Consider the following 14,129-nt stretch of genomic DNA (forward strand, 5'->3'; position numbering starts at 1 on the left):
TGATTGCTGTATATTTCAAACCAGTGTTGACTACAGATAGAGTGGTAAGAAAGTCCAAGCAATGTAAACAACGCACTCTTTTTTTTCTCTGTGTGTGTGTGTGTGTGTGTGGGATGCCCACTAGAAAAAGGAGTCCCTGTGGGAGGGAGGGTTTGCCCTTTAAAAAGATCATGTTCATGTCTTTTGTGTATTTAACATTTTGACTCGCCTGGATTGCACTCAGACGGGAGCCGTCATGGAGAGAGCTGTGTTGCAGATCACCCTCTTTGGGCTGCTGCTGTCTTTGGTTAGCGCTCAGCCGATCAAGGTAAGATAACTAAGCCAGAGACAGTGCACCACACTGCAGAGAAACACGCTCAATGTATCTCTATCTACATGAAAGTGCAGAAGAATATCACAAACCTGTATTTTTTTTATATATTTCTGTACGTGTAAGCTTTCTCAGTTGCAACACACTGAACTCTGGCACTGGTAAACATCTGAAGTGCAGGTGAAAGACCTGCTTGCTCTTTACCTGCAGTGTTCTGTCCATATGCATTTATGTTTGAACCCTCGTTACTTGTGTTGTCAAGATCAACTGCGTAGAGCTTCAAATTCTGACACTTAAAGACGGGAAAGATTTGAGTTTTAACATATCTGCAGAGAATGAACAGAAGGCAATGCAATGAAGGAAATTCAACTCATGCTTGTGCAAAAACACACAGGTTTGCAGCAATTCTAGGACACTTCAGCGTGCTTGGGACATGGACAGGAAAAATAAATTAACCGTGGATGTTGGGGAAACAAAAAAGGTTTTCAGGTCCTTAAGGCAAAAAAAATTGAGAAATTATTTTTCTTCATGTTTTTTTTCTTCATGTTTTTGCTCCAAAGCCATTATAATATTTAGTTTATTTATTTCATATCATTCACAAATAAAAAACAAAAAGGAATTAAATAGAAACACTAAGTCTTGAATGAAAAGGAGCAAAGAATAATCTTATTTACTCTGTATATAATACAAAATGTTGCTGTTATGAGAAACAAGCAAATTACAAAAGCCAAAAACTGCTCATTTGAATACATTCTATTTTTTTAAAATCCATGGTCCTACTGTACCGTAATATAATTTTTTTTGTATCACTTTCATTTTAGACAGACAAACCAAGCCCTTACCCCCAACCATAACCATTTAACCATGTTTTCTGTTTGTTTGCTTTCTTTTATTGGGCATTTGTGCCTGTGTTTTTGATGAAGACAATAACGTGGAGGCAGGAAACAGGGTGAATCAATCAGGAAGAGACACAGAATCAGTACTTTTACTGAAAAGGTCAATGTTTAAGTCCCAAATAGATAACAAAAACAAGCGTATTATACGCACACCGTAACCATCCTAAATAACCGTAACCATCCCAAATAAATGCCTTCTTCTAACCCTAAAACCAAGTCTTCACCCTCTTCAGAATCCGCCAACACAGCCACAAAGTACTGAAGATTGTGTACTTTGCTTTGTGACAAAAAAAGTTGGGTGTTTCAGCAGTCAAACCAATGAGATTTCACTGACCCCTCCCACTAATACTTTGTTTTTCACCCTTCTGATCTTTGGTCAGTGAGTCATCAGCCAGCGATCAATGAAGCCTCTTATTTTTTTTTTTTTTAATGTTCCTGCCATATTTGTTCAGAGTGACTGGGACATCTACAGCTTTCACATCAACTCCACAGTGACCAGTCGTTATGCCACCACTCTCATCACAAGCCGCGTGGCCAATCGTATGGACGTGTCCAAGGAAATAGAATTCCAAGTCCGGATTCCCAAGAATGCCTTCATCAGTAAATTCAGGATGTATGTGGAGACAAGTTACCTGTGACTATTGACAGGGATTTGTACATAAATGAAGTATTAGTATGTGTATAAAGTTGTTTTTCCCCCTGGTCTTCCTCAGGTTTATAGATGGGCAGGAGTACAATGGTACTGTGAAAGCTAAGGAGGAAGCTCAGCAGCAGTACACTGGTGCTGTGTCCCGTGGAGAAAGTGCTGGGATTGTCAGGTACTTAGCCGAGTGGATGGGTTTGTCGTCTCGTGCTAGGTTTTGGGGTGAATTTGATCATTTAATCGTAGACCATGTGCGTTTGTTGGAAATTAAAAATGTTACGCTGATTTCTGGATGGTTAGTGCTCCGAGCGCTGGAGGATATATGCAGATTACAGTTTCTGTCATGCACAGGTTCACCCCCCTCTATCACTCCTTACAGTTACTGCCATCAGAGTCCCACTGGCCCATAAAACATTAAAAAAGTCTATCTATCTATCTATCTATCTATCTATCTATCTATCTATCTATCTATCCCATTACAGTTCCAACATCTCTCTGCTTTTACCCCGATGAATAAGAGCAGGTCGAAACCAAAAACTAGAGCAATGTCAATTTTATGACACATAGTATTACCACATATGTATTTGTATGTAATTAGCTAATACAGTATACTATGTAACAATGACATATGATATAAACAACTACGTTCCAGAATAATATTCCACAACTTAATATGATAATGGTGTAAGCTGTAATTAAGGTTACAAAAAGTTGGCGATACGACTCTTTTTACTCACAATTCATACACATGTTGGGGTCATGACCTAAGATGAAGGGTCTACCACTATATCCTCCACATGAGGGTCGCTGGTGCCAATCCCAGCTGACATAGGGCGAAAGGCAGCGCACACCCTGGACAGGTCGCCAGTCAATCGCAGGGACACTTAAAGACACGTTTCAAGAGTGTCCAATTTACCTAATCCCCAAATCTGCATGTTTTTGGATGATTGCATGACTAAGAGTGTTCCTGACTGAACTATGACCCTGTTGTCCATGTTGCAGTTCTGTGGGGAGGACTCTGGAGGAATTTAAGACGTCTGTGAATGTGGCCGCTCACAAAAAGGTGACCTTTGAACTCACGTACGAGGAGCTGCTGAAACGCACACTCGGCAAATATGAGTTGCAAATCCACGCTCGCCCCATGCAACCCGTCAAAGACTTCAAGGTGTGTGTGTGTGTGTGTGTGTGTGTGTGTGTTTGTCTCTCTCGCTGTTATCGTCTCAGTGGTTATTTAGAGAATTGTCGCGAGGGTAAGAATGTTCTTCACGGTCATTTTTATTCTCACTGCCAGGTGGACGTGTACATTCACGAGAAATCTGGCATCAATTTCATCAACGTTAAAGGAGGACTGAGCAAAATGGCTAATGCCATCACCACGCAACATGTAGACAAACAGGTACAGTCTAACCGTGACGCTTATCCACAGCGTTTATCTTAACGACTTAGTATTCTGGCTTATTTTTAACGTTATTAATGACACTGTACATTAATGCACATTACTGTACATGCCACATGTGCATATTATGTATTCTTTGGGGCCGATGCATTATAGATTTCCTTTATCCTTTTACAAATAATGGCAACTTTTCCAACATAATTTTTCCATCAACATGATACAGTATTACACTGTCAAGTACTGTTTGTGCCTCAATATCAGTGTCATATCATGTATAATTGCTTATAAATACAAGTCAGAGAACTTGTTTTTAATAATGGAACCCATATAACTTTATTGGATGCTCCTGTTTGCAGGCGTGGGTGTATTTCTACCCCACAGAGGACCAACAGAAAACATGTGAAGGCTGTGGAGCGCAGGGTATGAACGGAGATCTGATTGTCGTCTATGAAGTCAATAGAGACGTCAAACTGGGAGACATTATGGTACAACCTGGAAGACAGGTTTAATGTTATTATTTAGCTGTAAATGCACATTTTCAACTGTCTTTTCTCACCAATTTTTCTTCTTACCCACCACAAGACGTCAGACGGGTACTTTGTTCATCACTTTGCTCCGTCTGATCTTACTCGCATACCAAAGAATGTCGTCTTTGTTATCGATCAAAGTGGCTCCATGAATGGCAGGAAAATACATCAGGTACAGTGTGGATTGATGATTACCACAAGATTGGTACTGTTCAACTTCTGCTCTAGAGTGTAAACATGTGTGACTGCAGATTACAACAACTCTGCTCACCCCTATCTTATCCAAGTGCATCATGGAACTATGGTGATGGACACATGCCGGAAGGGATGTCGTAATTTTTTTTTTTTTGCATTGTAAGCTTCGAATTGGTTTGGGCTTTTTGAGCTGCAACATGGCGTGTAACTCGTCCCACAGTTTTTTAGAAAAACCCTTAGACTTTTCTAAGCGCTTCGAGTAACCATGGCGACAAAAATTGCAAAAAACTGCAAAGAATTTCCACATACAAAACAATTTAATCCCAGCCCACTTTGGAGCCTCACAGTGTCGTCATATTTAACGTAGAGATGTGGTTGAAACTTTACACAAGACAAGACTTGGGACTTTTTCACTTAAATCAAAGTTTTAATACGTATTACTGGTTTTAAACAATCGCAGTTTAAGTTTTAGACTTTTTTTGGACATTTTCAGATTTTTATAATGAGTGTGTATTGCGTGGCTAGGGTGGCACACTCAGCTGAGGTTCATGAAAAACCAACTCTTCTCCTGCCCACAATTTCCAACCTACACAGACAATTTTTACATAAAAACTGCTATGGTTGTTGTCTAACCCTGTGTGCTGTTTTATTTTCATATAACTTAAAATAATCTCAAAGCACAGAGAGTTCTGGTCAAATCTCCCATTGACTCCCATGTTAAAACTCAGCTCTGGAGTTTTTTAAATAATGAAGACGAGGGTGATTTTAAAACTGTAATTTCTCTGTCAATCTGCACCTGTTTTTCACAAATTTAAATGTGGGAGCTCCCGAAAGCCTCCTGACGCTCAAAAAACAAAAATGTTATCTGTATCATTAACCGTTCTTGAAATACGACCACTTTAAAACATGTTACTTTCTCGGTTTTTCACCAGTTTTGGACAGTTAAAAACAGGTGTTTGGGAGGGGGAGGGGCTTGTGCAAGCTTTTTCTCTCGCTCTCTCTCAAAATACTTCAAGTTTTAAAGGTTCAATCCAACCAAATCAGCAGCAAGAAGCAGGCATGATCAAAATTTTGCCACGGAATTTTCTAGTTTTAAAGTTACTATGCACTTATATGTTTTTTTTTTGCCTTAAGTGGTCATAGTAATCCAACATCATAACATGGTGTCATTTTAAAGTTTCAAATTCTTATCTGTTCCCCCCCCCAGACGAGAATAGCTCTACGCCATATATTGTCTGACCTGGCAGAAGATGATTTCTTTGGTCTCGTCACTTTTGATAGCGTGCTTTTTCACTGGAAACGTGAACTTGTCCAGGCCAGCCAGACGAACCTGGACAACGCCAAAAAGTTTGTAAACAATATTAGAGATAGAGGAGGTGAGTTTTTTTCAGTCATTATATATGTATTTTGGGACATCAGCATTTGAAAACAGAGATATAATTATTGTTATTATTATTTTTATCTCATTTTAGCCACAGACATTAACAAAGCAGTGTTGGAAGGAGCGCGCATGCTGAATGCAAATTCCAGGGAAGGTGCAGCATCTATCCTTATACTGCTCACTGATGGAGACCCTACATCAGGTGACAATACGATGCAAATCGTTAACCAACTCTAAAATGTACACCTTGTAAGTTCTTGTCAATGAATAGATTGCTCCTTATCTTGTCTGTGCAGGTGTGACTAACATTGAAGCAATACAGGCAAATGTCAGACAGGCCATTGCAGACAAATTCCCTCTCTACTGTCTTGGCTTTGGTTTTGATGTAAATTTTGAGTTCCTGAAGAAGATGTCACTGCAGAGCAACGGTGTGGCACGGCGGATTTACGAGGACTCTGACGCTGATTTGCAGCTGAAGGTATCCTCAGCACTTCCTTCTCAGTATAAATACATTCATCACCATGTGAGAAACCTACAGCACGCTTGGCGACAAACGTTCATGTCGCGTTCACATCCCGTGTTGACAGGGTTTCTACGAAGAGGTGGCCACTCCTCTGTTGACAGATGTGACAATGGTCTATATGGGTGGGACCAATTTGACCCAGACAAACTTCAGCCAGTATTATAACGGCTCTGAGATTGTGGTGGCCGGTCTGATCACTGACAACAACCTTGAAGCCTTTGTCCCACAAGTCGTGGCCATTTCGGTGAGGATCAGTCCACACTGTATATTTGCTTTAACCTGCTGAAATATTTGTCCCTATTTAAAATTTGAATGTGCACTGTGGTAGGGAACTAAAAGAATGATGTTTTCTGACACAAACACCACCTTGGAGTCCACTGGAACAGTGTCCGATGTCCGCATCCAGAGAGTTTGGGCCTACCTCACTGTCAAACAGCTTCTGGAGAAACAGTGAGTGTGATGACCTATAACCATGTGATTATCCATCTAGAGAAAGACTGCAACACTTCTATTTCTAAATTTCAATTTTGAGGCAATGTCAGTCAAACAGTCAGTTACAGCTTTATCCTCCACCAGAGGATATCCTCCACCAGAGGGTCGCGGGGGTGCTATGCCAATCTCAGCTACATCGGGCGATAGGCGGGGTACACCCTGGACAGTTCGCCAGTCCATCGCAGGGCCACACACACAGATAGAGAAAAACCACCATTCACTCTCACACTCATTCCTATGGTCAATTTAGGGTGTCCAATTTACCTAATCCCCACATTGCATGTTTTTGGACTGTGGGAGGAAGCCGGAGAACCCGGAGAGAACCCAAGCACAACCGGGGCTTGAACCCGGGTCTTCACGCTGCAAGGCGAGAGTGCTAACCACTACACCACCGTGTGGCCCATTTTAAGGCAATGTGTTGATTATAAATATCATAAAAGGCCCATCACTCTTGAACCAGATATAAATCTGGTAAACTGGAGCGGGATGGAGTGGGAGTGAAGTATTGTTTTTAGTGGCTCTGTGTGTCTGTCTGTCTGTTTGTATTTCCGCACTTGCACTTGCCAGCATGACCAGCAGAGGCCGCCAGAGACTTGTTGTGTTAATGGGGGGAAGTCTGCCATCTCTGATTGTGCTGGTTAAATTTTGCCGGAAGCCCACTTTTGGCCCTTTCCCACTTTTGCTTGATTTGATTCAGATTTGCTGCGTGTGTGGAGGTTGGATTGGATATGTGGTGATATGTGCTGACTTAAGGCAAGTAGACGTGCAGGCTTGTAATAATGGATGTGTTGAGTTGAGTAGGTACTTTTTTGAGTAGGCACACCCTACTCGTATTTTCATGTTGGCGATAATTAATCCGAGGCTGTTTATACGACAAACAGTTGTTTGTTGTTTGTCTTTGCTCAGTATTTCCTCCATGACCGGAGCACACACTCTGTCTGACACAGTCACAGGACTGAAATACAGTGGCAGGATTTGTGATGCAAAATAAATACACCAGACATTTCCCTGGTAGTTGTTGGAGATTAACCCACGTTTTTAGGATTTTTAGTAGATTTAACTGATCTACAGTTCGGCTTGATTTCTATAAGTAAGTAAGTAAGTAAAGCTTTATTTGTATAGCACCTTTAAAAACAGCAATTTACAAAGTGCTTTCACATACATAATAAAAATACACAGAAAAGGAAGAAAGCAATGAGATGAAAGGATAAACACCGGTTAACACTCTAAATAAAGAGATAAAAAGACGGCATCACATAAAAGCAAGTCTATAAAAATGAGTTTTAAGAAGAGATTTAAAAGATGACACTGAGTTCGCAAGCCTTATCTCCGCGGGCAGGCCGTTCCAAAGCCGAGGCGCTCTGACGGAGTAAGTGCGGTCACCCCCGGTTTTTAGCCTCGGCCTCAGAACAGTTAAGAGAGGCTACGAACAGGCTCGTATGGGGTCAGCATGTCAGTCATGTATTCAGGGGCTACACCTTGACGAGCCTTAAAAGTGATCAGTAAAATCTTAATATCAATTCAGTGGAGTGAAGCCAAGATTGGAGTAATGTGATGCCGTCTATTAAAACCGGTGAGAAGCCTGGCTGCTGAGTTTTGAACCAGCTGGAGGCGGGAGAGGGATTTATAGTTGATGCCGGTTAGAAGGGAGTTACAGTAATCTAAGTTACAGTAAACTATTTCTAAATCAGGCTGTGTGAGCTTGGCCATTTTTCCCCAGGATAAGTATTTTCATTTCATTTAAAAAATACCACAACCCAACTCAACTAAGACTTAAGTGTAACGTTTTGTTTTTAAGCCGACAAAAACAGTGAGACCACAAGTTATTAATTTAAAATGTTTTATTTTTAAACCAATAGGCATATTTAACTAACTAAAATAATTCTGGGTAGCAACCGGAAACACCTTTAAAGGTGACAGACTGGAAGCTCCAATTAACGCTGTGTTTGTGTGTGTATCTGCGTCATTACCTCGTTTATGAAACCCTAAAGTTTCAGAACAAACTGTTCAGCCACTGCTGAGAAAATAGGCTTTTATTGTTTTCCTGGGCTCTGCGAAGTGGATCGGCACTTCCGTATGTTGATGATGTCATTGGTATACCTCACCACTCCTCTCACCACCGTAGCGCCTCCTGGTGCGGGCACTAGTCCGGGCACATCCGTTTGCGTACATTCAACCGCAGAAGAAGAAGAGCTACTCTCGTTGTAGCTGCTGAGATGCAGAGCATCCCCCGTGCCAGAGGGGGAGCTGTGTATCTGAGAGCTGGCCTACCAATTACGTCACTTCCAGGTACCTGGCCAATCACAGGACAGTGGGAAAGCTCTCGTTGGCTGGCCAATCACAACACAGTCCACGTTCTGGGTGATTTTGGTCTGAAACAGCACGGATGACGAGAGCGTCAGTGAGAAGATATTTTGATCGGCTCGTTTGCAGCGACTAGGAGGTTTTTAACCATGAAAACAAGTTAATATATGTAAGTAAACCTCCATAACTAACATATATGTGCGATACATTCGATGTCACCTTTAAAATAAATTCCTGCTCCGCTCACATGCTCTGGGCGGCACTCTTACGACGTCACGTATAGTACCAGCTCAGCACACTTGGAACTATGCTAGTGGAAACTTAACTGTACCATGGCGAGGCGAGGCAAGGCGAGTAGAAACGTCTAGTGACAGATTTAAGATTCATATCCAGTTTACAGTTAAGTACAGTAGCAAGTTCATCAGTTGAATATGCACCATGATTGTATGTATGTACTCTAAGTGTGTACATACATTTGCATATGACTTGTAACACAGGCTGCAGTTGTCTGGAGCAGAGCAGGAGAAAGTGAAGAAAGAAGCCTTGGAGCTGTCGTTGAAGTACGGTTTTGTGACACCACTTACATCCATGGTGGTGACCAAGCCTCCAGGGGAGAGCACAGATGTGCTCCATAAACCCAAAGAGGGTAAAGCAGCAGCATCACCACATTCACATGTACATCGTTTCCAAGCAAAACCTAGCAAAGGGAAACTGATGCATCATTTTGTGCAAGGACAATTACGACCACAGGTACCATCAGCTCGAAATGGACTAGCACTACCAGGACTATCAGGACGAAAAGGACAAAGAGGACAAATAGGATCAGCACCACCAGGACAACCAGGACTACCAGGACTACCAGGACAATCATCAAGTCCAGGTCTATCAGTGGATCACTTGAGTGTTGCTGGTGAGCAACTAAACCTCTAACCCTATGAAAAACACATATTCATTGCAAAGTCAGTAGTCTTGAGCTTGTTTGTGTTGTCAGGGTAACTTAACTACTGCACATTTGTGTCAGATGGTCTAATTGAATCACATGAATATAGTTACTAAATTAAATAGATTTACTGTAATGAGATTGTGGATGGTACTTTTACCCATCAAATTTCAAGTATATGATAAGATGAAAAGTGTTTGTGCTTGAAATGTGGTCATTTGGGGTTAATAGTATTTGAGTATTTCTTATTTTCCTTGTATTCTTTGCATGTTGTCATTCTTTGCTGGCTCCACCATGTGCACTGGATATAACTAAACTATGTTTTTTTGTGTATGTAGAGAGTTCCACACATTTCAGACTTATTCCTGTGTACATGCACACACATACACTAGAATTAGAGAGGATTGTTAAATTCTAACTTGTAAAATCTAAGAACCACTAAAATAACCCTCAGATTCTAACTCTTTGTGTAACTTTTTTCACAGGGGATATGAGCATGTTTAATGCTTACGGCTCCATGGATACTGATGGTAGGGTACTACATGAGTTCAAGTCATTGTATAGTTCACATCAAATCTGTCCAATTCGATATTTAATAAAATCAAATCAAAAAGCAATTGTTTTCATATTTTAACCCTATTCTACCACGTAATTTTTCTACCCATGTCAAATCTAACAATCACTAAAAATAATACTCAGATTCTACATTAAATACAAATTTACCTTTTGCATTTTGCAGTATTTTGTCTTTACTATGTACACGTGTGTGCGAATATAACTATCTTTGTGTAAATGTTTTCACAGATGATTCAGCATTTTTGATGCCGATTGCACACGGTAGGGTAATACACGCGTTCAAGTCAAGTTCACATCGAATCTGTCCAATGGAAAATATCACAAAATAAAGATAGAAGACATGTACACTCAACAAAAATATAAATATGGTCTATAAATAACTGGTTTTACTCCTTGTGTGAATAATATTATGTGTATATAACTACCTTTGTATAAATGTATTCACAGATGCATATGATTTTGACATGGATGATTTACAGGCCACCATTTCATCACATGTGCCACATACAACTGCTGGTAGAGTACAAGTCTTTGTATAGTTTGTATCAAATATTGGTCACAAAATATTGATGTTTAACGTTTGCAGTCGGATTGAATTAGTGAAATTTGAAAATACGTCACAGTTCAAAGTTCACTTGGCTCGTTTTTATGAACAAAAAAGCTCTTTTGTGACTTCTGCACAATTATTGCTACTTTATATCACGACTAAAAATGAATCATAATGTTGACTCAACAACACATAAGACGAAAAAAAACAAACACATTTTTTTAAAGCCTGAATTTGTGACCTATAAACACACACACGCCCCCAGGATGTCCTTATAAGGAGTTGTGTATTTACCATGTGTTAAACTGGTAATGAGAGAAAGTGTAATACATTTTTAGAACATGCATTTTCATCCCACTGAGTGACTCTGTGTGTCTCTAGTTCCTTCTTCCCACAGGTTTTTGCTAAAAACTCAGTCTCTTCCGCTCTGCTTTGACGTCACTGGAGACGCTCGCCTTAAACTGCTTCACTATTCCAGCAGGGGTCAGTAAAGTTCCTGTTTGTGTGAATATCATTTTCCTCCTTACAGCAGAGGCATCAAACTCAAATGACCATGTGGGCCAATGAATGTCAAGCCGGTCTAGAGAAAAAAGCTCAAAGTCATCACACAATTAATATTGCAATAAAGATATTCATGATGATATTTCACAGAGCTTCAAAGTTAAAGTGCTTGTGTGATATGGAACGATGAAGAGGAGGTCATGGGTCATTTGTTTTAATTTAAACATGATATAAAGTTTGAAGCCTCTCCTTTTGTCCTCCATCGTCATAGAAAGTAGATAATATGTTTTTTTATTCTGCTCAGAATCTCTGTGTCAATACGTCCCATGTAGAAATCCTTATTTACTCCCAAGTTCTCACGCGTGCCGAGTTGAATTTGTTTTTTTTTTGTTTTTTTAAATCAGAGCTGTACGTCAATGGTGAGCTGGACTCTACTTTCAATGGTGGCTTCACAAAGATTATCATTCACTTCAGCGCTGACCAACACGTCGAGATAAACACCAGTGAAATCATTGTGCGAGAGGGAAATAAGACGTCACACCACACCGGAGAGGACCCGATCACAGCCGGGGGGTAAGCTTACAGTGTTAATGGTCAGGATGAAGATGCAGTAGTCAGTGGTGTGAACAGGTGTGAGGCCTTACTTCACATCACATTGAAATAATCTTGGGGAAATATGCTTAGTGTCCAGTTAGGACCAGTATAAGCTAATCTACTGTTACAGTTCGTCATGACACAAATTAAGTGATAAAGGAAACTTCTAGCCACTAGAAGATGTTTGACATGTGGTGTGGTATTAATAGTATACAATCTATAAGTGTGGATCACATCCCACTGATTGGCCTTGGAGGTTTTGCAAGTGGGCCTCAGACTGGGCTATAAAAAATCTCTCCCATTCAACAAGTTTGTCTAAATTGTTTGCTCTGCTTTTTCTCTTTTAGGAAAATCAAAGTTACATTATATTGAAATATGTGTAATACATTATTATTATTATTATTTCTTTATTCATAAATGAATGTTACATTGTCTGTTGTATCTGTAACACGAGACTTCTCAGTTGTCTCCAAAATGGCAATCACATTTCTGTACACATATTGAGATCACACTTCTTTATCGGTAACGGGGACAAAATAGTTTAATACAATCTTGATGTCGGTTTGCTTTAGTGTCTGAAGTGAAATGTGAAATGTTGCATGTTTTTATACAGTGTGACAGTAATCAAGCGGAACAAGGAGGTGGATGTTGCAGCTGGAGACGTACGCCTCGTCATCTTACTTCATGAGAAAGATGGCAACACATTCCTGTGGCCGGCGATAAGACAGCAGCCAGCCGACAACGCCCTCGCCCACGGAATTTTAGGTGAGTGAAAAGCTGGTGTTTGTACTGTATGTGCTGTTTATCTACATTTGCTTTTGTGATTTATGATACGATGATATGATTTATTGCTGTCAAACTGCTGCACGGCTGGTGTCTTTCTTTGAGCAGTAGAATTCACTTGTGAAACTTCACTGACACTCAGACGTGTTTGTCGTCATCTCACTCCACTAATTCATGCTTTTATATCCACGCGTCTGGACTCAGTCTTTTCAAGAAGGCACTTGACCACATTCAGGTCGTGCAGAGTTCTGCCGCAAGGCTTTTAACTGGAACTCACAAAAGGTCGCATATATACACTGTAATCCATCCACTTGACCCTAACCTTTAGAGCGTTGCATGGTCAAACTCCTCCATACATCTGACCTGTTACAGCTTCACAGTCTGAGGTCAGCAGGTCAGACGTTTCTTGTGGTCCCAAAGACTCATTTTAATTAAGGTGAACGCTCTCCCCTTTTTTCCCTTCGCTGCCTAGACGCTGTTGTCACTTTTAAAAAAGCAGCTAAAACCTTTTATTTTTAATCAGGCTTTTAGTTAAGACTATAGGGTTCTTATTGTTTTCTTCTTTTTACTCTGTTTCCCTGCTTTTGTTCTGTTTAAACTCTCAGTATTTTACGTGAAGCACTTTATGATTCCGTATCTGTGAAAGGTGCAAATGTAAATACAATTTACATAAATCAAACTGACATACTTACTTACTAGCACTATGTTGCTGTTGCCTCTGTCTGTCAAATCACTTCCTGTGCGCAGCAATACGAGGCTGCACGAGCATTACAAACAATGGCAGCTGTGTGAAGCTGATGGGGGTGTGAACTCATTTGACTGTGGTTTTAATGTAACGGTGATGTAAGTTCCAGCCTCTGCTGTTTGTCCTCTGTGCGTCTAGGTCTAAACGCCACAGTTTATGAGGAGGTGCAGCAAACTCCTGGAACTAAACTGAAGATTAATAACCAAGTGTTTGACGTAACCAGGTACATGTGCTGTGTATTCTTGGCTTTTTTTTGATACGCTACAATAATAATTATGCTAATATACAAACATATGTGACCATTTGTGTTTTTGTGTGTGTGTGTGTGTGTGTGTAGATCCAGTGCTGTTGACTATAGCATTGCCTCTCCTCCAACACTGGGATGCTGGCTCGTGTCTGCTGCCACTGCTCTGCAGAGACCGTTGGATGATTTCATTGTCATGCAGCTTTAATTAGGAAAAAAGAAAAAATGTTGAAAACACGATAAAATGATTAAAAAGTGAAAGCTGTGGCATCTATAAACAAGTCAATAAATAGATTTCAGTTTGGAGTTTAACGGGTTAGTCCATTCTTTGGTTTCATTCTTTGAAATTATTAAGAATAACTTGGCATTTGTTCTTCAGTAAAACACCCAAACATGATAAAAGCACAATAGATCATAAATCTACTGTACATATAAAACCAAGAGACAGTTTACAGAGTACACAAGAGGTGGTTGTTTCCCGTGAGTGACAGGCGAAACAGCAGTTCTGTATCAGGTTCAACTTTATGTCGTC

At 40.4% G+C, this 14,129-nt stretch overlaps 1 protein-coding gene across 2 annotated transcripts; it reads left to right on the forward strand.

Annotated features, from left to right (window-relative positions):
* The first annotated feature begins 179 nt into the window (after positions 1 to 179).
* itih3b.2 (inter-alpha-trypsin inhibitor heavy chain 3b, tandem duplicate 2) lies at positions 180 to 13,909 on the forward strand. Of its 2 annotated transcripts, XM_058631313.1 has the most exons (22): positions 180 to 307; positions 1,659 to 1,819; positions 1,920 to 2,024; positions 2,852 to 3,014; positions 3,141 to 3,245; positions 3,602 to 3,730; positions 3,828 to 3,944; positions 5,175 to 5,343; positions 5,440 to 5,550; positions 5,645 to 5,826; positions 5,936 to 6,115; positions 6,200 to 6,321; positions 9,165 to 9,313; positions 9,401 to 9,577; positions 10,093 to 10,137; positions 10,412 to 10,444; positions 10,631 to 10,699; positions 11,112 to 11,213; positions 11,636 to 11,804; positions 12,439 to 12,590; positions 13,492 to 13,576; positions 13,691 to 13,909. In XM_058631313.1, exons 1-22 carry the CDS (start codon positions 236 to 238, stop codon positions 13,803 to 13,805), a joined length of 2,712 nt encoding a protein of 903 aa, XP_058487296.1. In that variant the 5' UTR covers positions 180 to 235; the 3' UTR covers positions 13,806 to 13,909. The 2 variants fall into 2 exon arrangements, with proteins under 2 accessions (XP_058487296.1, XP_058487295.1); XM_058631312.1 differs by having other exon boundaries at positions 9,165 to 9,577.
* The last annotated feature ends 220 nt before the right edge of the window (positions 13,910 to 14,129 follow it).

The sequence above is a fragment of the Solea solea genome, chromosome 6 (genome assembly GCF_958295425.1).
Source record: "Solea solea chromosome 6, fSolSol10.1, whole genome shotgun sequence".
Taxonomy (NCBI): domain Eukaryota; kingdom Metazoa; phylum Chordata; class Actinopteri; order Pleuronectiformes; family Soleidae; genus Solea; species Solea solea.